The sequence below is a fragment of the Clinocottus analis genome, unplaced genomic scaffold (assembly GCF_023055335.1).
Source record: "Clinocottus analis isolate CAN_PGR_092001 unplaced genomic scaffold, fCliAna1.0.p SCAF_22, whole genome shotgun sequence".
NCBI classification, from domain to species: Eukaryota; Metazoa; Chordata; class Actinopteri; order Perciformes; family Cottidae; genus Clinocottus; species Clinocottus analis.
The window spans coordinates 5,507,518-5,530,787 of NW_027175954.1; the positions used below are offsets into that span (position 1 = coordinate 5,507,518).

A 23,270-nucleotide genomic window follows, 5' to 3' on the forward strand; every position below is an offset into this window, starting at 1 on the left:
AACATACCTTAGGAATTACTGTTATTTACTGTTAAACGTACACGTTGACATTCATATGAAAACGGCAATGATCTTGGTCACAAAGTATAGATCAGTTAGATATGTGTCACACCAACATAGAGTTCAGACATGTAAAATGTGTGTATAAACTTTCCTCTGCCTCCTCCACCTTTGCTACAACACCTCTTCCCTTTCTGATACAGCAGCTTGCCTGACCTCCTCCTCCTCCTCAAACCTGCCCCAGCTGCTCCCTTTGCTATCTCACTTCTCTTCCTTTTCGCCAACTTTCCCTTCTTCCTCTCTCTTTCTCTCCCACCATCCCATCCCTGCCTCCCCAAGCACCCTTCTTTGAACCTGGCCTTGTGTCTGTGGACCCAGAGGTCTGTCACTGGGCAGATGGTTTGATCTCTGGCTGGGGAAATGCTTTGAGGAGAGCTGAGAGGGGCCAGGGGCCTGGACTGGGGGCCTCTGCCTGGACCTGCTGTCTACACAAAAGATGGGAGAAACTGCTGCTCCCTTGATGCCTGGGTATTTGAACTGACAGTGTAGTCCAGTGTTAGCAGTGAGGTACAGCTCTCCATCTATACAGGCTGCACTGACTGAGAGCATGGCATATGATAGTGAGATCACAGGGTTGTGTTTCGGTCCAGTATTGGGATATTTTCCCCCTTCTCCTTCTCGGTTTCACAATATCAAAGCCAGCTGGGTCCTTTTGCCGTGCACTTCATAAACAAGCATGACTGTCCTGAAGTAGACGTAGAGCTATTTATCATGCAATTGAGTCAGACTGAGGGTTTCGTCATTGATCTGATTTGAAATGTTTCGGGTGGTTCTGTGACTGTGTCAATCCACACAGAAAAATCAGGAATGTTGGAAGCAGAAATGTTGCTCGTTGGATTGTGCAGTAATGCAATGGGTGTTGTTTCTGTGTATGTGAGTGCAAAGCGTGAGTCCCATCTGACGGCTGACAAACATAAAAGGACAGGACTGGACCTGTGGTCAAAGTTGAAACTGGACGTCATCTGGAATGACAGATTTCATCACCACTCACAGTCCAGTTGTTTGGATTGTCCAGTGATGAACTTTAGATTTATGTTCCTGATTAGTGATTCTTATCAATGACGAGTGTGCAGCAATTTCATTACGAGCAGGCAGCGATCCCACATGTCGCATGTGCTCACGAAAAGGTAGAAGAAAGGGTTTGATGTGTCAGGTGGCGTCACAAAAAGGCTGAGTCCGGCCAAACTGTGACTTTATCGCTCAACAATAATCCTGTAATCTATTACATTTCAAGCAGACTTGTTATTTTTGTATCACTTCTGCCCAATAGAGCAGACTTGAAGTTATGAATTTTTATTCTTTGGGTCAGCAGGACCTAACATGGCTACATCAAGAGCAAACTTTGTTGCATTAATAGCAGGTGAAGTGCAACACAATCTGAGAGGCACTGCCAAACATCTGAAACTTGTTTTTCTTAGACACAACATTTTCACAGATTAATTTTATCATTCCCCAGTCTTTGTTAAATGTTTATTTTATCATGCTCACTTCATTTCCAAACTTCATTTTCTAATTTGGCCCTTTCCAATGTTAGTCTACGTAAGTTAGTAACATGCCTTTAAATAGCTCCAAATATAAACATTGTTCCAACTCTTTATATACATATATTTAATTAGATTTGAGGCACATTCGCTGATTGACAAGGACGGAGCATGTCAAGTGACAAAGAGCATTAATGAAGTGTGCGTGCAAACAACAGACATGGCTGCTTCCATTTGTTTGGCTTCGAGACAGGAGAAAGAAGGGAAGAAAGGAGAGGGGTCCCAGGTCTCCGCATGAATACATGAAAACACATGCTTCTCTTCTCCTTCTGTAATCCACCGGGGACTCACGCCCCATTTGGTTCCCATTAGCATAGCTCTGGTCGCTCTGCCCCGTGTCAAAGCCCAGACGCACAGCTGCACAAAGGACAGGGACCTCTGGCTCTGTGACTGCCAGCCGCCGGGCGGAAAAACCCGAACCGACACGGAGGACGGGCCTCACACTGTGGGGATTTCAGAGGGAGGACGCTCGTCTTTCCTGTCGACTACAGTACACTGCAACAGTTTTACACTAAAGTCAGTGCGCAAGTGATTAATCGTTGTTTATTTTGTAGCACTTTGTGAAGCAAGAAAGCTCTGTTTCAAGTCAAATCCACTGTATGAAATCAAACAAGCAAAAATTAGCCATGGCATGAGGTATTTGCTCCCCTGTATTTTGTGGCGTGCTGTGTCTGACTACAAAGACTTTCTTTATTCGCCGTGTTTTATTTGTCACCTGTTTCCAATATGGACATCGTGAAGTCCTGATCTATCTGACGGAGCCAGGGCCTTGTTTTATGACACGCAAAGCTGCTGTGCCTCTTTTCCTACACACGTTGGCTGCACATTTCTGGCAGGAAATTGACGGCATTTCAGCAGCTAACTCATGGATGAGATAATATCTTGTGGGTGGAAGAGAGGACAAGATGCTCCCAGTGTTTTACAGTGACCCTAAGCAGAAACAAATTTAAATCCGAAGCTGCTGCTGCAAAGACACACACACACATGCGCATGCACACACAGGGTTTTCATTTAAATCTCGGCTTTGCTTAACTCACCAAACAAGAGATGTGGTCTGTGGCTGTGTGTTGAACATGGTAAAGGTTTCAATTAAAGTAGGAGGAACAATACCCGACCAGCATCCAGCAGCTGCCTGGGTTGGCTTCTCCACTGCATGCTGTCAAGGGAGGCTACAGAGAGGCTGAAAGATACTGGTGGTGTTTTAGTGGTGTTCTCTGTGGCATAATGTTACAACATCAACTTGAAAATATGACAGTGCAGTAAAACAGTTCTGCAGGATAGTAGTTTAGGATCACTATCAGTTATATGGCTTCACAGTCTCTGTCTTTGTTGACCTCTACATATGCAGCTTGGGACTCATTTGCATGTATCGTCTGTTTAAAATCCTGATTGGACCCGACTACAGGAGTTCAGGCTGAACCCATCTTGTTCTGTAGTTCCTCTTTCCTGCAGTTTCTTAATCCATCTGTCCCACTAACAGTTTTTTAATTGAGAGTCCTCCCCTGTCTGATGCTGGCCATTGCTTACTGTCAGTGTTTATACAATTGGGCTGGGACAGGGACTGCGAGCCAAGCAAAACATCCATGAAACATCAAGCCTCCAGCTAAACAAAATCCAGCAGTGAGACACACACACACTTGAGCCAGATAAGGGTCGAAAATGATGCTTTCAGAACGCAGCTAGGTTAAGCTGTTGACCATAGCGGTAACACGGCAGCTGTGTGAGAGTGTTGACTGTTGTCGGGGTCTAATTGCTACAGCATTGTGGGATTTTCTTCACCCGCTAACAGCTTTCACTTTCTGGGCTGCTCATTTTTCCAGTGATTTACAAAGTCAAACACACTCGTTCACACACATCCCCCTGTCCTTTTCCTCGCCGTCTTCCTCTTTTGTTGTGGGCCAAAGAGGAAACCCTGGCGAGACGCTAGCACGGTGACTAATGCTGTGTATCTGGCCGGGCCTCAGATAGTGCAGCCTCCTCCCCTGCCTGCTGTGACAAATATGTGCGAGTATAGCGGTGGGATCCGGGCCCAAGCATGTCCCTGACTCGTCCCAGGCCAGACGCAGGTTAAACCACGGCCAAATGCATCACAGATCCAAGCTGGCAACAGAAGCAGACTTTTGAGTACGTGAGAATCATGAGAAGAAGTCGTTATGATTCCGTCTTCCTTGTTTCCTTTGACGAGCCACACATGCAGGCAAACTCACACCCTTGATGATGTTGCTTTTGATGGCCATCTTTGACACATCCATCTGCTGCCTCTCTTTAAAAAAAAAAAAAAAAGCCTCTGTAATCAGTCTGTAATCTTTCATCTTATTGCGTATGATCAATTCGGATGCCGTCATATCACAAACATCTCCTGCGTTACGCTTCTTTTACAAGTTCCCCAACTGAACGTGGAACAGTGCGCAAATGAATCCCAAGAAAATAACAGGCACAGTGCGTCCTCTCCCTTCCCTTTTCTGCCGTCAGTGCCTCCTCAGTTGAGGGGGCTTGCTGCTTTAATGCTCCTTAATGCTGCTGTCTGCTTAATGGGCCAGATATGAGAGGTGCTGCTAGCCGGCGTAATAAGTCAGTGATTAGAGGGCGCCTTGTCACAGCAGCAGCCCCGCAGACAGTGGCACGCTCTAATTGCCGTATTAGACGCCCCTTAACTATCTTGTCAGCTGTCAGACCCCAGCTCATAAACAGCAGAGGTGCATTTGATATTTCCAATTGTTTATTTCCATCTGCTGCTGTTAGCGCTGCCGCGCAGAGAAGTAATTAGAAGAGGGTTTTGTGTTGTGTGATATCGCCGTGCTACATTTGGGTTCTCTTTTTGAGAGTTTGCTGAATTGTTATACAAGAGCAGTTATATAAAGGGGAAATTCTTCTGAGGCAAATTTTGTGACGTGGAATCGCACATACAATTTAAGGTCGGGTGACGGACAAAGAAGTGGACAAAAGTGGCTCGTGTGAGACGTGATTGGGGCAGCAGCTTTCTGTTTCTGCTCTATGAGATGTTTATTGCATTTCCCAGAGTCGAAAGAGAAGTCTTCATATACATTGCACATGGTGTCGGACAACAGTTTTGCTTAGAAAAATTGCTATGAAAAGATTATAAAAATGCAATCTTTTCAAAAAAAGAATCATAAAACAACTTTTTGAGTCAACGCTGTGTCTGAAAGGTCACAGGTCCGACCCTCCCCGGGCAATGTCTGCTATATAAGTGTCCTTGAGTTGAACGCGTTGCACTCACTTATTGCACGTTGCTCTGGATAAGAACATCAGCTCAGGACATAATATATGTACACTCAAGCTGACACATGCCGTGTAATCCTCACACACGGTGAGGATTGCCGTGCCTGCACCTGGAGAGCTTAAAAATGGTGTAAAGTCAAATAATCTCAGCCCATGTCTCATCCGGTGTCAAACAGTGAGGTGACATGGTTAGAAGTGGGGTTATTTTGTGTTTAATCTTGGATTAGCCCATGTTCTTTTTGACACCTTCAGTTACTAATCTGGTTTACGACACTTTAGGGCGAGCAAAGGGGGGGATTCTGATAGATTTTATGGTCCCTTAGTAGATTATCAGTGAGCTGAGTTTTATATCCTGAATTACAGGATATTGGTCTAATCCATAGGCTCGGTAACATCATTTCCTGCTGCTGAACACCAGAATGTGCTCTCGCTTCAAAACAGGTGCACATAAGGAAAGAGCACAAATATTCTGTCACCTCCAATCGTGCATTGACGTCAGCGGTGTGACGGAAAGACTGATCTGTGCTGCGGATCTTCTTCTATCTGGAAGTGCTGATCGACTGTTTCAGACATTGTGAAATATAAATTGCTGGCGCAGACATGGACTCCAACCTACGACCCTTTGTGTGCATGTCTGTGTCACATTATTGTCACACTGTTGACTTATAAGCATAACTGTGAGACAATCTGTGATAGCGTATTTACTGCAGATTGTAAATTCATAAAGGTTCACGCTCTGATAAGTAGCTTTGGTGTGAGGACAAGCACTTTGACATGGATCTTTACGGATAGCACCTTCCTATTTTCATGTTTCCTCAGTACGGGATTATTAGGATTTTCCTGTCAAAAATAAATAGGCAATCACTTACAGCAGTCATCTTGTACACTCCACCCAACTTCCTGCCTCAAGCTTTCCTGCAATTTTTGCTGTATAATTTTAGTGATTACACTTTTTTTTTCCTCCTTTCCCATCTAAATAACTAACACCCGTAAGTCATTCACCACTGGCTCAACACCATATGTGCCAAATGTAAAGTACATGATCCTTATCGTGTGGAGTTACTCTTTATTATATCAACCTATTAACTACTTTATTCTCTCATCAGCCGCCAACTCACTCGCATTATATGTTTAACAAGGAAGTACAGTATGTGATTTTAAAAAGAGATACGTGTTTCAAGACTGAAACGGGTCCAATATTCTGTATCCATAAGCACGGTTTGCTGCACAGATCCTCCGACATCTGCAGATTCCATTTGAGGCAGTTTAGGTTGCAGGAGTGTGACTATCTTTATCCCTCAATTCATCTTGGTCATGTAAAAAATTGTCTGATAAACAGAACGCTGCCAGTGCTTATTAAGATTCATGTTTCTAATTCCTTTTTTCTCTTTTGACTCCTTTTAGTCTGTCTTCTTGTTTCTCCGTGTCAGTGAGAAATTTACGACTTGCAGCTGCTGCACTTGTGATGATAGAGCCGTATTCATTTGTGTGGATTTCTGTCTATATCGTGCATTTTCTCTCGGCTGTACAACCTCTTTATTGTTTGAAGAATGTGAAACATCTTACAGGATCAAATGACCTCGCTGAAAAATGCACCTGGGTTTCTGTTAGAGTTTTGAACAGCCCTTGATGAAGGCTCAGGCAGACGATGCATTGTGCTGTACCGAGTTGCCCTCGTCAAGTCTGGACACTTAACCTCTCACTACTAAAAGCTTCCCGGGGTCAGACTAAGTGCAGCTCCAGTGTTGAGTAATGGAGCCTCAGTCAAAACAAGTTACATTTCTGTGTTTTCAGGAAAGGAAGTCCTTTGTCGGTTCTCATGAACTCTGGGAAATTACAGTATGAAGCAGCATATTCTCACATCGGAATGAAATAGTAGTCTGGATATTGTCGGGAGGTTTGATGGCTGCAACTGCTGATATGCTTCTTTATCACAATTGTCACATGCGTGTTCAAGTAAATGATATTTCGTCCCTGTGCTTCTTTTTTTGTATTTGTGGCTGATAACTGCTCGTTCTCAGTCCTGGCGTTATCATCTCTCCTCTGCTCGAGCTGTGATTGATGTGGATGTGTCTCTGTTTCTGTCTCTGCAGGCTATTCGCTGCACACTGGTAAACTGCACATGTGAGTGTTTCCAGCCAGGGAAGATTCACCTACGGACATGTGACCAGTGCAAACATGGCTGGGTAGCTCACGGTGAGTACATTTAAGGTGGCAGGTTTATCTGAATTTAGTTTCAATACAAATCACCATTCAAATGCAAACTATATATATCTTTAGAAAATTACAGCATTCGCATCTCACGGATCTCGCAATTCTCATATGACAGTAGCTTCTCTCTGTCTGTGGTTGTGAATAGTTGAAGTCAAATGTTTTACTCATTTTTCGTAGTAGAAGAAACTTTGCTTTCATTGTCTAGTTTTTGCACCTTTTTGCAAAAAACAACAACAATAAAAAGAAAAGAAGACAACCGCAAGACAGATAAAGAAGCGAGAGACCACACCTCATGAGTTTTTCATGCGGGTGTAAGAAAAAGGGAGAGGAGGCAAGAAAGTACAAAGTGAAGGAGGGGAAAAAAGAAAACACCTGTTTGGCTTGCGTCTGCACAAGAGCGAGCCATGGGCCCTTCAGCGGATCGCACAAGACCCCATTGACTATTTTTTAATCTCTCCCTCTGAACTGTCAGGCGCCCATCTCTCCTCTCCCCCACTTTTCATTTCATGTCGGCATTGGCAGGGACTCTGACAAGTAGTTCTTCATTTTTTATTATGTTCGTGTCTGGCTGCGCTGTGTTGTCAGGCAAAGCACTCGTCAGCAGGAAAAAGCCGTCCCAGGATCAGAGAGAGACCCAACCAGGTGTCACCCAGACAGACAGGGAGAGGGGGGAGGGGGGAGGGAAGGAGAGAGGTATGAGGGAAGGGGAGAGGGAGGGATTGAAACGGAGAAAAAGAAAGAGAGAGTCGACCAGGTGTCGCGCAGACAGCCAGGGAGGAGGAAGAGGTGACTGGGGTTGCAATAGATGGGGCAGTAACGAAACCTGACATGCACTCACGACCGAGCTTTTTTTAACCTTTGACTTTATTATACCCCCACCCACCACTTCTTAAACCAAACCTACATCCTTGAATGCATTGTACATAAACCATTTGAGCATTAGCAATAAATACATAGGATAGCCACAAACAGAGAGGATTAAAATTGGAAACGGTTTGGTTGTAATGGAGGTTGGGGTCGAGATGGAGACAGAAGAAGTGAATAAAAAGGGAGCTTTAAGGGCAGCATGAACGTGAAAGAGATTAGATTAAATAAATAAAAAATGGCAGGTAATTACATTGATGCCATTGCTTTTATCTGATTAATATCTTCTTATCAGCTAGTGCTGACTGTGCAGTAGCCTCCGAAGGAAGATTTGAGATGAGAAGGAAACTTGATCGTCATTGACCGTGCCTGTCTGCCTCTGTGAGTGTGTGAGCGTGTGTGCATTTCCCCTTGTTTCTCATCTTGTCACCCGTCGATTCACGCAGCCCTGGACAAGCTCAGCACCCAGCACCTGTACCACCCGACCCAGGTGGAGATCGTTCAGTCCAACGTGGTGTTCGACATCAGCAGCCTGATGCTGTACGGCACCCAAGCCGTACCCGTCAGGCTCAAGATCCTCCTCGACCGCCTGTTCTCCGTGCTGAAGCAGGAAGAGGTGCTCCACATCCTGCACGGCCTGGGCTGGACCCTCCGAGACTACGTTAGGGGCTACATACTGCAGGTCAGTGACCAGCACTCATGCTCCAGCAAACAAACACGTGTACAGCATCACAAAGGTTTAGTTTAAATGTCAAGACCAAATATTAGCCGTATTTCCTCTATACTTGCACAAATGCGTCCCTGCCCATGCTTTTATTTGCAGGCCATTTGCAATGTTTTTTTTGAAAGTGGGAATAATGTACACAGTGATCACGACCATTACTTCTCACCGAGTGCATCGAAAATATTTCTCCTGCACTGCAGTTATTTTGAGAGGTATTGATCACAAGCACAATAGTGACAATCTAAGCCAATTTAGTCCCATTGCCCATCCATTTTCCTCACATTTTCCCTGCTGTTACTTCTACTTCAGTCTGCCCTGCCCTGTAAACACTATGCCCCTCCGCTCGAAAAGGGAAAGGAATAAAAAAAAAAGAGGAGAAAAATGTCATGCCAGCAAAACTATAAAACCTCTGTAGTGCGTTTCCTCTCCCCATCTATCCTTTCCTCCACCACTCCCTCCCAGATAATTGCAGTCAGACACATTTCTCAATCAAAGGTACGGAGGGTTTTTGGTGTTGAAACCCAAACCAAAGTGTTCCTGAATGAATTAGTTAAGAGCAAGTGAACATGTGTATGTGGTTAGTGCGTGTGTGTGTGTGTGTGTGTGTGTGTGTGTGTGTGTGTACGTGTGTCTGTTGTGTGCACATGTGCTTATCTGTATGCGTGTATGGTTTAGTGTTCCAAGAGTGTAAGTGGAACAGCATGGTGAGGAGAGGGTGGTTTGCATGTGGAAACAGCTTCTGTGAGTAAAGCGCTCGCAAGACCCAGTCTCTTTTTCTTAAAGTCTTTAAGAAAACACACACACACACACACACACACACACACACACACACAATATGGAACTTTATTCACATAGAAAATATTAATAGTTTACAATTAATAAAAAAAAGGACCGAAAAAAATACACTTTAAAAATATAAATATCAGAAAATATGGGAAATAAGATAAAAAATTGTAATGTAGTATCATATAATATTATATCCTCAGTTATTATTTTATATTCTTCAGTAATATTAACTAGTTTGCTACATTTTTAAATTTAAATAACATTTGATTATTTTTCCGAATTGAAACAAAATAATATATGTAATTATCATTAACTGTTCACAATCTGTTTGGACAATCCACTAATGGTTTGCTCTCTCAAAAGATGACATCCTCAAATGTCTTGTGAATCTAAAACCCTAAAATATTATATTTTAAATAAAATACAGACAAGCAGGAAATCTGCATAGAATAATTCAATTGTTTTCTTTAATACAGAACTGAAATGATAAACAACTATCACAATTATTGCTGACTTGATCATTTTTGACTTACTGATTATAATCCACTGTTTCCTCACACAAAACAAAGAAGAAAATATTTTTTTATATTTCCCCGATTACTCAACCAAACACTCCAAATCTCCAGTGATCAGCATTGTATTGAGCAACTATAGAGCACTGTGCTTCTCATGGCCGTCGCCTCTGTGTTTTTATCAGCTGGCTCTAATAGTCAGCTGCTGGGAGCACCGTTGCTCAACTGCTCAGCCTCATGTCACGCTACTGGCTAAATCCTCTAGATCTCCTCAGAAGAGCTTCAAAGGGGCCGCATGCCGGCGAGAAGCAGCCAGTCACTTAAGGACAGTAAGCAGTCATTGTACGGGCCTATTAGCCTGTAAGTAGCTATGAAATTCAATCATCTTCCTCGAGCCTGCGGGCAGCGCTTTGTGTCAGGGGTTGTCCCCCACCACCATGCCGCATTAAAAGAGGGATAAAATGAGTAAAACATTGTTTCAGATGACGGATAATACGTTGTCTTTTTTTAATTTTAATGTCAGTTGACATCATTTGATCATAAATGATGAGTTAAAAGGTTAAAAGGAGTCAAACAACAATCACTTGTACCGATTTTGAAACAGTTTTTGGTATGTGAATTCATATTGTATTGAGATATGCTTTAAATTAGTATAATTGTACATCAAATACAGCCCTTAATTCTGAATTATATTCAAAAGAAGCCTCACTCACCACACATTTCACTTTTTCTCTCTTATTTGTCTACTTTTTTCTGCTACTGTCACAATGTGTCACAATACGTTTAGATTGTTTATATTGAGAAATAAATGTGTGTGTGTGTGTGTGTGTGTGTGTGTGTGTGTGTGTGTGTGTGTGTGTGTGTGTGTGTGTGTGTGTGTGTGTGTATGTGTGCGTGCGTGTGTTTGCTGGGTGTCAGTGTGTATGGGTGTCAGTGATGCGCCAGAGAACTCAGGACATCGAGCTGACAGAGTTTACCTGCAGCTCCTCTGATGCTTGACCACCTGAATGTATGCAGTGCAGGGAGAAGGAAAACACACACTTATATTCGACCAATCACACAGAGAAAAAAAAACCCAACAGAAAACCCAGATGCAGCTTGGCATCAGTATTCTGACTCCAGACCAACACTTGATTTAAATATAGTTAGCAGGCCTCCGGAGCAGTCATGTTATAAAGAGAAGGCCTCGTTGCTCAAAAAGCATGTGTTGCACCCTCTTCATTATATTGCTAGTGCCATCACTTAGCAAAGCGAATGTTTGTGGCACCCGCTGACTCGCCCTCCAATGGTCGTCCTACCTCTTCTCTTCTTCATTTCTATTCTTCAAGCGTAAATCACACAGCTTTGTCTTTGCTGTTCACGGTGATCTCGGTGCTTCTGTTTTCGAATGCCACGTTATGTACTTCCTCCACCTGGACAGTGCTGAGCAGCGGTACAACGAGGATATTTAGGATATCTCCACTCAACGCTCACCTGCTCCTCTCACACACAGCATGAGTGAGCAAACACTCACATACTTTTCTTTTTACTCCTTCATGTCAGAAGCATCGGTGCTGTCTCATCACGCGGCGTACCAACGCATTCTGGATAACTGTCATTATTCAGTTGAGGTCACCTGCAGAATAAACTCTCCACAGTAAAGTAATATTGCAAATATGTCACCGTAGCGCTTTAGTTTTGCTTTCAAGAAGGAATTCATTTCTGTCACCATGTGAGATACACTTTGCTCTTTTCCGTCCTCACTGCCATTCACTGCACCGGCAGAGCAAATACAATGTAGAGGTGTGACTAAGTATGCGTACACTGTGCAATTTATCTTTGTAATAGGCTCCTTTAACTGAAGAAATTGATCAATATTATCAAACGTACAATGGCTTATCAAACGGTAGGAATTTTGATTTGTAAAGGAGAGGAATTACACATGACATCAATAACCATTAAAATGAATGATTGTCTTTTTCTATAAACCGTTTAAAGCTTGACCTTCAGTCCACAAACTGCTCTTTCATGGCATTAACACACTTGCACACCAGCAAATCCATGCAACTAGTTGCTAAAGTATTGCCATCAACTAATGTATGCATCCAGGTTTGTGTGTTTAGCCCACCGCGCATCTGCACAATAATATGTGTCGAGTTGCATCGAAGTTCCTAATAAACACATTCTTTCTGTCAGAGGAGAATAACTCCCTCCCGTCGTCACAGTTTCAAGGGTTTGGAAGTTATTTAATGACCTTTGGGATGTCCGTTACCGCGGCAGTATGGCTGGATTGTGTTCTGGGAAATATTCGGAAAACGTACACATTCAACTTCACTTTAAAAATAAATAGTTTTGTCACAGCTCTCCATGCATTATTCAAATGAACTCAACTTTTTTATCCAATCTTTTATTTTCTGCAACAAAAAAAAGTAATGTGATATTATCTCTGCTATTTCACCCCTATCCCCCCTGACTGAAGTTGAAACCGAGGCATTATGTGAACAACACAGACACATGTATTTGTTCCCAGAATTCCCTGCCCTTCACTTTGTCAGGACTTTTACCTTCTCCGCTCTTCAGCCCTTCATCCTTTTCTCCCTCCCTCCCTCCCTGCACTCATCCCTTTCTCTTCTCCCGTCGTCGTTTCCAGACAGACCCGCAGCCAATGTGCACCAGATGCCCTCCCACCTCCACCCTCTCCGTCTCCCCGTCACTGCTCACTCCTCTGTTCGATACAGACAGATGGAATTGCTATCAGTACTGGCTCCTCTCTCTCTGCCTCGGCCTGTCTCCCATACTCCACACTGTCTATTTTGCCTTCCTCCTTCTTATCCCTTACCAAGTGAAAAATAAGTAGAGAGGGAGAGTGGAAAGAGAGGGAGAGGAGAGACGCAGGCTTCTCAGCCAACATGTGGACCGAAGCCCTGGGTTTCCTGAGCGACATTCTCAGTAATGTTCTGTCCTTGTAGAACATTGGGCTGCCTCCACTTTTATGAGATGTGGTTTTCCTGACTCCACACGGCTTCCAGGAGACCCAGATGGAACCGCTAACAACCCCCACCGCCGCCACGCAACCGCACGCACGCACGCACACACACACACACACACATACACACACACAGACATACTGTACTCACACAAACAGTCTTAACCCTAATTGCACACACACTCGGAGGAAGGCTTATTCAAACTATCAGGCGCGCGCACACACACACACACACACACACACCGCCAGAAAATCTCGCTCGTCTAACATGGGCTTTGTTTCAGTGGCGGATGCCTGTGCGTCAGGGTGTGTTTCAAGTTGCTAACGTGGTAAAATATTCTCCTTTCATTCCTGTTATCTACTTATTGGGTAAATAATATTGTCTTCTTTAATGGGCATGAACATTGATGGTCGTTTTGGAGAGCCACAGGGCGGCTGTGCTCTTGTTTAAAAAAAAAAAGAATTACAAAAAAAACGTGTGACTATAATGTTGTACATGTGTACTTACACATGTGGAATATGAGATGTAATTACATGGATTAGGGTGCAACAGCATTTGTGTAAGACAGGAAACCATTTCCAGTTGCAGGTGGGTCCTGAGGCCTTAGTAAAGGTACCACTCGGCTCCTCTACAGTGGTTTAGAAAGGTATTTATTGAGTTAGAGTCACATTTCAACATTTCTGTCTTTTTCTTCCCCCTCGTTGCACTCCCCCTCTCCCTTGTCTGTCTCTCACTCTGTCAACTGCGAAGGGCACCATATCTCTTGATCCTCGCCTGAGAAACTTCCATTTTAGGTAGTCAGGCTCAGTGCAACAACATTTTTTGGACACAATCCCCTTCTCCAATCTCCTCCATACGGCACACTTGTAACCCCTATTTTCCTTCTGTCCTCCTCTCCACCCTCCATCACCTCCCAGTGCCTCCCCTTCTCTCAGAACCTGTTTTCTGTTATCACTACTTAATGCCTCACCCTGGGAGATGGACAGGGGGAGAAAGCATTCTCCTAAGGTGGAAATTCTTGCGTTCATATGGTTATGATTTGGTGGGGAGGTCAGGCTCGATCTTTGTTGGAAGGCTTACGGTTGGCTCTGTGCTGGCCGTGCTGGGCTCCAAGCACTTCAAAGAGGCCCGGTGTACTGAATCAAGGTGATTCTTACCCCCTTGCACACACACACACACACACACACACACACACACACACACACACACACACACATATGATGTATGTTATATATTATATATTAGTGATAATAACCAGCTTTATATAAAAAGAAAACACTGCTTCATCGACAACAAATATTATGTATCGTATCATATCGTATCATAAAAAACAATCTGACAATATCATGTAGTGTTAACAGAATTTGCAAGCCTCTTCACGGTCCCTTTTTTTTTCTCACAGCTTGCAAAGCTCACAGCCAGCTCCTTACACAAAGTCCTGCCCAAGCCAAATCCTCAGTCCCTCGCTTGTGAATCCTGAACCCGAGCCTCAAATGAATTCAAGCTGGAGAAGCAAGGTTATGAGCAGGTTACATTGTATGCAGGAATTTGGGGAATAATTCTCCTTGTATATTGGATTTGGAAGGAGGTCTGAATTTTGCCATAGATTCTACAAGGCCTCACAAGCTGCTGCAAGTGTAAAAATTGAGAAAAGATATTGGAATGAAACCCATTTGGTTTGACTTACTTATAACACCTTTGCACATGCTATCAAGTGGAGGTTGAGGAGAAAATTGCTTCCAAAGAGAATAAGTGAAATGATTAAATAAGGGTCCATCTTTTCATTCCTCTAAAGTCCATGTCTTATTCCTTTTGATCAGCAGAAGTACATTTGTTTTTCTGTGTATTTCTGATTCTTTGGTTACACTGAGGTCTTAGGTGAAGTTTGGCTGACAAGGTGCAGATGTAAAACAGAAGTGTGTGCCTTGTGTGCTTTAGATTTTCTGTCTGGTCAATCTGTGATCATTTTCACCATTTTCACCGTGATGTGCTCTTCTCAAATCCAACACTCACTGTGGTTCAACACTTTACCGTCAGCCTCACACACTTTCAGTATCAACTGTTTTTTTCACTAACTGCACACACACGCACATACCCACACCCACACACACATACACACATATACACTCGGTATACAGTGTACATTATGTATTATCTTTCCCTGCTGGTATTTACACTGTAGTCTTTTCTTAAAGGTTATTCACTGATTAAAAACACACATTTGACTTTATTAATACATGCAGAACAGGCCTGTAGCAGCTGTTCATACACTACAGTCTGGTCCAAGATCATGGATGCTGCATCGGAGAATGTGATAAAGAGCCAATTCATATGTCAATTTCTCCTCAAGAGACACTTAAGTAATTACACCTCATTTGAAAATCCCTTTAATGCATCCATTACATGCTTTGGTGGCCACATGTATATTTTAAAATGCTATTCAAACCTACGATGGGTGACCCTATATCTGGTCAAATTTAGAGATCATGAATATTCCATGCCAACACGTACGGGAGTACGAGAGGCGGCGCTCTAATAGAATCTGATTGCTGATAGAAGAGTTATCATGCTGTGGAGGGCAAACATGGGGAATGAAAATGATATGTTTAACATACATGGTCAGGTCTAGGAGCACACACACACACACACACACACACACACACGCACAGACACACACACGCACACACACCTACATACTCAAAAGGTAAGAAGGTGCTATATGGACAGCACCTTCTTACACATCTCCCTCTCAAATCCCCATGATAAAGCAGACTTCAAAGCCTCATATCCAATCCCACAGCTTTACTCGGGCTGCTGGTTTGATTCTCTGGCTGCATCTCTTCCCATGGCCCCCACTACACTCTACCCCCAGAACAGACACATCACCTTACTCACTCTCAATCTATACTTGGGAGAAGCAGCTCTCTCTGTCAGCCTCATGGTGTCTCCAAATGTAAGCGAAGACCGGGGGGCCACCAGTGCTTTTCTTCTCCCCTCTAAGTTCCATTGGCATGTCATAATTAGAATAAAAAGGAATATTTTCCCCGTATTAATGGGTGCTCTCTTTCTCCTCATCCCCTGTGAACACCCTGTTCATCCCCTCCTCCTCGCCTGCTCCATATGCACTACACTGATCAGTGTAATGGGATCTCTGGTTCTCTCACTGCACATTTGCCTTTCTCTTTTTACCCAGTGTCCATCCCCCGGGAGAATTCCCTCAACAGGTCCTCAAAGCCGCCCTCGTGCTGCCGAAGCTCCCCATGGGGGACTCTCATAGTCAGCCGCGCACCCTAATTGAAACTGGAAATCGGCCAAGCCTGCTTATCAGGAATTTTTATTTACTCCTACCAGGCCCTGCACTCTTTACTTTTCGAAGCAGGTCATGTTATAATTACCTCCTCAAACAGAATCCCTCTCTTTCTGTCGGCATCCCTCGCTCCGCATATCCCTTTTCATAAGTTATAATATCCTGTCTCGCCTGCGCTGGAAGGCGGAAATGGCTTCTGAATTCTGAAGTGGCTTTTCAGGGGGCTACGGGGGGTTTGTTGCCGCAGAGGGAAATTGAATTTTACTTCAAGGTCAGCGACACTAATGATAGTGTGGGAAGGTGTTGATCTCGTGAAGCACGAGCTTGTCTAGCAGAACCCCACTGTATCGATCTGCACGTGAGATCCGAGTCCTGTATTGATTGTCACACGGGATTGTTCGGGAGAATGGTGGAAATCACTAGTGTAGTATAAACGGTGATTTGGGACTGTGGTCACTCTCGGGGGTAAAGAAAGAAAAACGAAAGAAAACCTGCATTCATGAACAATAAAAGTAGATACGGTACAGCGGCCTGAACTGCACACCAACATTATGATTGTGGCTTAACATAGAAGTTAAAAGTCTGTGTACACTGTGAACTTGCGAAGCCACACTTGTGCACAACACTCACACGTATTGTACCTTCACAGCCTTTAAAAATAACTAACCAGTACACAGACACAGTGCACATTTTGACCAATCTCTTTCATGATTCACTGCTGCTTGTTCGCAAAATGGTTAGTTATGGGTAGGTGCCCTGCGGTGTGAGTGAATGTGTGTCACTTCCCCCACAAATGGAAACATTTAGACACTGAAGTGTGTCCTGAGGTGAGAGCTGTAGAAGCTCTCACTCATAAAGTAGCGGGGAGGCAGCCTGTGGAGGAAATGAGCTCGGCAGACTGGTGGAGGGGAGAAGAACGTGACACACACTGAAGGACCTCACACGCGTGCACAGACACATACGTGCTGGCCAAGCACACACTGGCGACTGCTGCGCTTGTGCTGCTTCGCACCGCGTCTGTCACCGTCTCCTTTTCCCCGATTGCTCCAGCTGTGTTTGACTTCCTGTGTTTCTACGTGATGCTGTGGTACCGTTGGCAAAAAGCACACAGCCGGTACTGTACCTCCATGTTGTGTGCTGGTGGTTGAAAGGTTGACTGACCTCCCCGTGAACCAACAGCGGTGCTGAGACACCCGTGGAAGTGCAAAATAATGTGGAATGGTAGTTGAGACATAATCAAGCGTCTCATTTTAGACTAAAGTGAATCCTTATTTTGAATTTCCTTTCACTTAGTCTCTTACTTTAGTTCACAAGCTTGTTGTAAAGGCCCATCTCTCGTGCTTCTACTGTGCATAGTTTTCTCCCCTTTCTCGTCTTTCGTTATCCTCTCTTTCTTCGACATGTTGTGCATGAGTGCCTTTATTAAGCAGGATGACCTGTCATGCAGGTGTGAGGAGAAGGTGATGACTACCTCTGCCCTCTGCACATCCTCATTCTCTCTCTTCCTCGGCTCTAAAGAAAGACACCACCTCTCCTCTACCAATTGGTCTGGCTTCACTTCACCTCAGACAGGAGCAGTGGACAGGGAGGTTTGAGGAGGAGGAGGAGTAGGTGATGAAGGGGGGCGGGTGGAGGAAGCCTCAGTGGGAATGAGAACGACCCAAGAAACTCCCAAAGTCAGTTGAATCCCGTCGTAGGTCAGCCTGTTTTTAATGGTGATTAGTATTAGCATGCGTTGCAAGCTTAAAGACATTTTTTGTTTGTTTGTTTGTTTTCATCCCCAGCCATGCCAATAAACAATCAGTGCATTAAGTGGCGAGCAAATGGAATCAATTCATCCAGTTTTGCGCAGATGAGTGCAGAAAACGAGGCGTGAAGCAGCCGCTCTCAGTGTTTGTAGTGGCTAATTAGGAGCCCATTATAGGGCATCTCAGCATGGTGCTACCCTGATTGTTTATTAGAATTTCACTAAGGTTAAGGAGAGCGGGAGACAGAGCGAGCGAGAGGGAGAGAAAAGGGGACTAATAGTAGTAATAAATGGATAATAAATGGATACCTAAGACATACACACACACACACACACACAGCCTTGGTGAATGCCAGCCCTTGGGCCTCCTACAAAAAGGGCTCTTGTAAAAGTGGGGGAAAAAATAAAAAATCTCTACCAACACTGTGCATATGCTTGGCTCTGTCCTCTTAAAGACTGTCTTATTAAATGGGTAAGTGGCTGAGTGCTGGGACCACCAAGTGAGCCGTGCTGTCACTGGCACATTGCTCTCTGTGGGCTGAGTGCCGCAGGCGTAGACAGGATATGATATAGGGTCACCAGAAATGATGGTTTAACACTTGATGATACATCAGTTCCCAGCACTAAATGCTCGGCCTGCCAGTGGCATTTTTAAGACTTCTCTAGTGCTGGATATTTTTTTTGTACAAGATGCAGAGCTAAGTTATAGCCTTCCACAACTCCAATAACTCATGTGTGTGTGTATGTGTGTGAGTGTGTGTCTGTGTGCGTAATCAACAAAGACAACAGGGCCTTCTGAAGAAGGAAGATCAATTGACTTCCACAGGTGACCGACCTCAGTGAGCTCAGACACATGCATGCAGGCTAGCCACACACAAGCACACACATTCAGGCGTAGACACATGCACCAGTAAGTACTTGTGGCATGCTATCCTCTGTGTTGTCTCCACCTAACCTCTGGTTTACACGGGATGTGTGTGTGTGTGTGTGTGTGTGTGTGTGTGTGTGTGAGCGCAAGACTTGGTTGTCTTGCGCTCACATCTTCAGGATCTAAGGCTCTTTGCCAACTGGCTTTTGGTGCCAGGCCCTGCCTTATCACCTCCTCAACACACGCACACACGCAACCGTGCGCACACACACACACACACACACACACACACACATACTTGCATTCCTACTCACATGTGCACTTTAAACAACCTTGTTGCAGGAGTTTGTGCACAGGCGCTTACACACAGTTGTACAAGATGATCTACCCTCCACATAAACAAAGATAAGAGCAGGAACGGTCAGCGCAAGGCCCCAAGAGGTACAAAGCTATTACTGGGAGACCACAGTCGCGTGGCTGTGTGTGTGTGTGTGTGCGTGTGTGTGTGTGTGTGTGTGTGTGTGTGTGTACACTCGTGTTTGTGTTTTTGTAGTGTCAGTTGCAGACCAGCGCTCTCAGAGCAGCAGCTCAGAGTTTTGTGCGTCACGCTGCAGCACTAACCGCTGCCACTGCGAAACGCTTCGCGGGAAACTGCCACTGGTAGCGTGAGGTGTTAAACCCCTCTCTGACTTGCTGTCAAAGTCTTTGCCACCAGCCATCACAGCTCAAAAGTTATCCGACAGTATAATCACAGCAAGTCACTGAACAATGTGCCAAAGGGCCCTGACAGTTTGACAATGACTTTGCCAGCTGCAGTGTCTCACATTAAGCATGGAATAACACCTCCGTCAAGCAGTGCGGGCCTGCTTAGATTTGGGGTGTGCTGTCTCCATCTTGATCCCTGACAAATATCCAGCCCATTGAGGTGACACAGTACAAAGCGTTTTCCCACTTTGCCAAGCTGACAAACCTAATTACCGCGTAAAAATTCCTGGGATCAGTCCTAGATCAAGTCTCCTTAGTACTGCGAGCTGCACACCCAATGTCCCTCGGGAGAGGAATTTTCCGGATTCCATTGATTTCCCAGATTCCCAGGTCTGAGCGCAGAACATGTCTCGAAGCTTGTAATTACTCACCGAAATTCCCATAGTGTTACCTTTGGAGATATAGTAATTACAGGGTAGAAAATATATGTTTTGCCTGTTGAGTGAGGAGAAATCTCATTACTTATTTATTAGCTTTAATAACCTTGAGGCGGGAGTAGTAAAGTTTGCCAGTAGCGACATCTATGATTCAACTTGCCATGCATGAATGTTTTAAGAGGTTTTTATAAAGGTTTATATTCTACACAAAATCAATCTCTTCTCAACACAGTATGATTTGAGAGCTAAAAATAGACCGTTTGAGGCACTTTTCTCTGGCTGAGTGACAGAAGTTCGCCTTCGTGTAGCAGAGGAATGAATTCCACAGCATTATGACCGCATCAGTTCCTTCAGCTCTTTGAAGGAAACGCAGGAGTCTGTTGTTATCAGAGTGTAGGCCCAGCCACCTTCTCCCTTTATGGGCATGTTTCGCTAATCTTGCTACTGGCCTCTACTTTTTTTTAAGTCGAAACAGGTGTTGCACTCATAACGCAATCTTGTATTAGTGCAACCACCTCGGCTCATACTCCTCCGAGGCCGTGTTTTCTTTGCAGATTCCTTTCTTGGCTAGGAAGCCTACACCTTGTTTCATATGAGTTAGAGACTCCGAGAATGAGAGTCATTAAAGCTATTTGGATGTGGGTGTCATTTTAAGATGGACTTGCTTGGGGTCAGGTATACTTGTTACAAGTCGGTGCTTCATAAAGCAATGAAGAATTCATGTGCTGGCACTAAACCAGTCAAGACAAGCGTCATATCCGTTGGGGGTCACAGCTCATCATTCCTGTTTTTGCCATCTACCGTTAGCAGGTAGGTGAGTTTTATTGTCTGCCTTAAAATAAAAGCGATATAAAGTAAAAATCAATCTGGCACAAGACCCAGCAAAGGTTTCTGCTTTGGTCCACTCAGCCACCCTCCGCTGTGCCTTTTCTTCCATTTTCATGTCTAAGGATAGAGAGATTAAAGGGAGGCCATGTCTCAACCCTGAAGAACTGCCATCACTCACAGATGAGCAGTGCCAAGCTCTTCTCTCTCTCTCCTTTCCCTGCTCTCTTTCTCTGTCTCTATCCGTTAGATACGCAACATCCCCTGGTGCTCTTTGGCCCATCTCTTCATCCTAAACCCACTCTCTCTTTTTCTCTCTCCCTCTCTCTCTCTCTCTCTCTCTCTCACACACACACACACACATCACGAGCATGATTTACTGTCATACACTCCTGTGTGTGCCTGCATGTATGCGTGTGAGTAGATGTGCGCTCACATGTGTTCTGTGTGCATGGCAGCGGCCACATCAAATACACTAAAGCAGTGCGCTCCTCTCAGACATTCTCCCATCCATTCTCATCCCACCATAGTGATTCCAAAACAGAAAAAAGTCAACATTTCAAAACCTGAAAAAATTACGAAAATAAAAGTAAAGGCAGACTACATCTGGCACTATGTCTGTACTTAAGGTTTCCAAGTATGTGTCTGGGGAGGAGATCTGGTGGGACAGAGCCTCAGTCGGCTTGGAAGCAGTAGAAACGGATGTCACACTGGAAATTTATACGGTGCGGTTCAGGGAGCAGCGGCTGTAAATTGACAAGTGATGCTTGTGAGCAGCGTTACCCGTCTGTTTCCCTTTCTCTCATCTTCTATCTTTTTTTCCGCTCATCTTTTTCTTCTCCTAGCGAAGCTGTTACTTCATACATCTGTGCTCGCCCCGAGCATTATTGTTAACGGATGAGAGATACAAAAACAAGCCAGAAAACTAAAAACGGGCAGAAGTAGCTGTGCACAGGGACGTGGAAGAAAATGACTTGTGTTCCATTTTGTAATATGAAATAACGACAGACGGAAGTTATAAAGTACATCTGAAGCCAATATCTCTACTCTTTAAGCAATGTTTTGTTTTTACAGTGATGAGAGACGATGAAATGAAGGGGAACTGTGACACAAGTCTCAACATGTAAATACAATATCACCAGCAGAACCTAAACATGTCTGAAAACAGTGCTTTTTAGAAAACATTGCCAACATTAACTATAATCCCTGTCATTTCTTCCTGGAAAAATGTTTAAAACGGCCAAGGCTATTAGGCCACAGTGTTGAGGCTGAGTGTGTGTGCGTCTGTGTGCACAGCGGCACATGTGTATATCCGTGCTATAATTTGATCGGGTCATTCTACTGTATAAATGTCGCTAATGGCAGCACTCTTTTTAATAATGCAGGAAGCTCTTTTCTCTGTCCCTACTCTCCATCACATCATGTTTATCATGTTTGGAGTGACAGCCACATGAGCCACCATTCCCATCCCACTCAGTCTAGTAAGTCACTGAGCAAAAGAGAGAGAGAGAGAGAGAGAGAGAGAGAGAGAGAGAGAGAGAGAGAGAGAGAGAGAGAGAGAGAGAGAGAGAGAGAGAGAGAGAGAGAGAGAGAGAGAACCAAGACCATGAGACTGGAATACAATAATGAAAGAGATGCACACAAAGACAGTTGGCTTCTTGAAGTTATTTAGCAATTAAAGACGTTTTTTTGAGTGCCGGGAGAGGCCGAAGACAAATTATTGTGTAATGATTCACCAGATCTAGGAGTTGATTTGCAATTTTCTAAGTGGAGGATGACGCCACTCTTATCATTAGGTTTCATTTATAAAAGCAAATTTCTAGTTTACTAGTAAAGACCTCCACAAAGAAAACCTTTTATCTGGCGATATATTTTCATCATATAAAAAATGATGCCAGAAAACAATTGTTTTCTGGGGTCGGACTGTGATCTGTACGCGGAGCAAAGGCCTCAGTTTGACCAGGGATTTTTATTGCACCTCGTACCGCTCTTCCTCTCCCCATGATGTCTTTGTCTCGATGCGTAAAATGATTCTTAAAACAATTGGTGTATACACACAGGAATGCTAACCCCCCATTTGAGGTAGAACATACAACAAAACATTGAAAACTTTGCACAAATACAAAGAATTAGACATCCAGAGGACATTGTTTGAAAATGTAAAATCATTTTAGATTTTCATTATAAAAATCTTAATCATCACACGCCTCAGTGACTCTTTAGTTTTGGTGATACTGTATAAGTCAGCGTGAACACCGCCTGGGCAATGTTCAGCGGTGACATCTGGTCGACTTTGCTTTTCTCCTTCCAGCACCGCCGCATGGCAATTGAGAACAGACAGATGCCAAGACCACTGTGGCAGCTCCGTCTCTTTTGCTCCCTCTCTCAGTGTGCAAATTCTCTCTGATATGGGGAACACGCTGTCACATTCGGGCCTTCCAGAGAGAACGAGACGTGAAGGGAGGAATAATACG

General features: G+C 44.2%; 1 protein-coding gene across 2 annotated transcripts in view; it reads left to right on the top strand.

Annotated features, from left to right (window-relative positions):
* bnc2 (basonuclin zinc finger protein 2) overlaps positions 1-23,270 on the top strand; it is a 154,843-nt gene that overhangs the window by 103,308 nt on the left and 28,265 nt on the right. For both annotated transcript variants that reach the window (XM_068589024.1, XM_068589023.1), the window contains exons 3-4: positions 6,935-7,037; positions 8,366-8,601. In XM_068589024.1, coding sequence (XP_068445125.1) covers positions 6,935-7,037; positions 8,366-8,601 — 339 coding nt within the window. The remainder of the gene's footprint in view (positions 1-6,934; positions 7,038-8,365; positions 8,602-23,270) is intronic.